Raw genomic sequence first — 2,661 nt, forward strand, 5'->3', positions numbered from 1 at the left:
AAACAGAATACAGAAATATTTAATTAATTGCACGTTAACTGCTCCAACGCATATGGCAGGATTTAATTCACAAAATAAAAACATCACGCGGTATTACCATGCAACTGATCGTGACTAACGTTACGTTAGCGTTAAACTTTACGTTATTACTGCCATGTGCGTCTACTCCATTACACGGTGCTGAACTAATACGACGCAATTTCTTTAAAAACTTGTTTCGTTTAACTTTCCAAAAATATAATTTCGAGTAAACTAAAGTAATGTTTACATGTACGACCTGAAAGCCCTAACAAGTTGAACTTTAAACTGTACTTCTTTTATATCTCCTTTTTTGTTTCTTATATATGTATTTATTTATTTATTTAGTTTTTAAAATCCCCCCCCCCAAAAAAAACATTTATAATTAACGGCGCCAGGAATAACGATGAATAAAAAAAATCTGCTAATAAAATTAGGCCGTAGTTTCATCATTTGGATACCCACGTGTGTCTTCTTACGACCGATTTTTTTTTATTCATATACATTATAATACGTCATTAGGGTCATAATCCAAGTACAGAATGGTATTCGTGATTAAATTCCTTTTTTCAAATTGTTTCTTATTTTTCGTTAAGTTCCCTGTTGAAGTTCCTGCGGATATAATTAATTAATACAACGATTAGGAATTAGTAAGATTCTAAATGCTCCTCTCTCCGCGCCATCTATATCTTATTTTGATCTTTGTAATAAGAGACGGCTCTTTAAATTACAACGAGAAATTATAATTTTTAATTCTCTTATTTATCCGATTTTTATTAAGTTTCGACACAATTTTTTAACATTTATTAATTTCTGTTTTTTTTTTATTTTCTTTTAATACTTTTATTTTTTTTAATATCTTTATAAATATGAATTTTAACTGCATTTTTATTATAACATTTATTATAATGTATGTTATAGTATTTTATTATATACATTGCGCAATGAAGACGTTTTTAACATCAATTATATTTTCGATACTGGTATAATTGCTTTTTCATTTTATTCCATTTTTTAGATATGGATACATACGCTGATTATTAATTAATTATTGTGTTAAATACCAAATAAATAAATTTTTTTTATTATTATTATTATTACTGTGCGACATACCGTGCCTAAGTGCGCGAATTTCGGCCAATTTTATTATTCTTTAAACATTTAATATTTTAATTACATTTAAAATTATTATAGCCTCGACACATTTTGGTATTAGAATTTTTATCTTAAAATAACTTCGGGAGTCTCTTATTGTCACGCAAAGTCTGTGATATTATATATATATGTATATAAACATATATATTTTTAATCATAATTTGTATTATATATAATTTTCTATTTTTATTATTATATTATATTAATTTTTCATTTATAAATTTTAAGCTTGTATCTGTAATAAGTTGTATCTGGAACATATTTTTTTGTTACTCTGTCTTTTTATGTTACAGATTCAGTAAAAGAATGTAGAATTCTAATTGTAAGAATATAGAATGTAATTCTAATAACTTCTTTAATAGGTTTGTTATTTTTTCTGTATCTATACATATATGAATGCTCTTTGAAAATCAGTTGAACTACATTATATTAATTTGGATTTTAGTAAGATCACATTGATCAAGATAACAAGATGTCTTGTGAGACTGCAAGCAATCGCCAACGACAGGAGGATGAAATGGTTGTCCTTTCTAGTATCTACGACGAAACAGAATTCTTCTACACAAAAAGCGAATATATAAAATGCTCGATCACCATATATCCAAAATTTTCTAAAAAACTAGAAATAAAGTTTGATAACGGCAGTCCCTCTGATGTAGCTATTTCCGACGATAGCATCTTCATTGAGTACTTGCCGCCAATCAGAATGTACATCAATCTCCCGAATACGTATCCATCTCAGAAGCCACCAAATTTCTACATCTCCGTTGTCTGGTTGACACCTTGGGACATCTCTTTCATCTGTCAGAAATTAGATGAAATGTGGGAAGAGAACCAGGGTAACGAGGTCATCTTCGTATGGCTAAATTTCCTACAAGATGATATTTTCAATTTTTTAAACATACACGAAACGTTAGACATTTCCTACTTGCATCTCATTCACACGTTACGAGATAATGTCATGTTACGCCTGGTGCAGTTATCCGATCCCAGGGCTCAGAATGGTGCATTGTTATTAGATATAAAAAGATTATTGATATCTTACAACAAGCAGCAACATAAAGTACAATTTCACAAGAATGTTTATCCTTGTTGCATATGCTTCGAGGAATGTGCAGGACTGAACTGTATAGAATTGGAAAACTGTAAACACATCTACTGTAAAAGTTGCATGGAGAAGCACATACGCATCAACATCATCGAGCGTATTAATGCTATATTGTGTCCGACGATAGATTGCAAACGCAAAATAAGTGACAACGACGTTAAGACTCTCTGTCCAGACTTGTTTTTCCAATACGAAGAGATTATGTTGCGAGTAACATTAGACACTATGGATGATGTAGTGTATTGCCCAAAAATTTCTTGTCAATATCCGGTTATCAGAAACCCGGGCGATGACGCACCGATTTGTCCCATCTGCAAGTATTGTTTCTGCGTCTATTGCCGTAAGGTAAGATGTATCTCAATATTTAAACGCATAAGATA

General features: G+C 30.4%; 1 protein-coding gene across 1 annotated transcript; it reads left to right on the forward strand.

The window, feature by feature from the left end:
- Window positions 1–1,423: 1,423 nt before the first annotated feature.
- LOC112461387 (E3 ubiquitin-protein ligase RNF14-like) lies at window positions 1,424–2,656 on the forward strand (the record flags this gene model as incomplete). Its single annotated transcript, XM_025026618.1, has 2 exons — window positions 1,424–1,535; window positions 1,619–2,656. A coding segment is annotated over exon 2 (1,011 nt), but the record flags the coding sequence as incomplete, so codon positions are not given.
- Window positions 2,657–2,661: the final 5 nt, after the last annotated feature.

This window comes from Temnothorax curvispinosus, unplaced genomic scaffold, assembly GCF_003070985.1.
Source record: "Temnothorax curvispinosus isolate PA1 unplaced genomic scaffold, ASM307098v1 QBEX01011341.1, whole genome shotgun sequence".
Classification (NCBI taxonomy): domain Eukaryota; kingdom Metazoa; phylum Arthropoda; class Insecta; order Hymenoptera; family Formicidae; genus Temnothorax; species Temnothorax curvispinosus.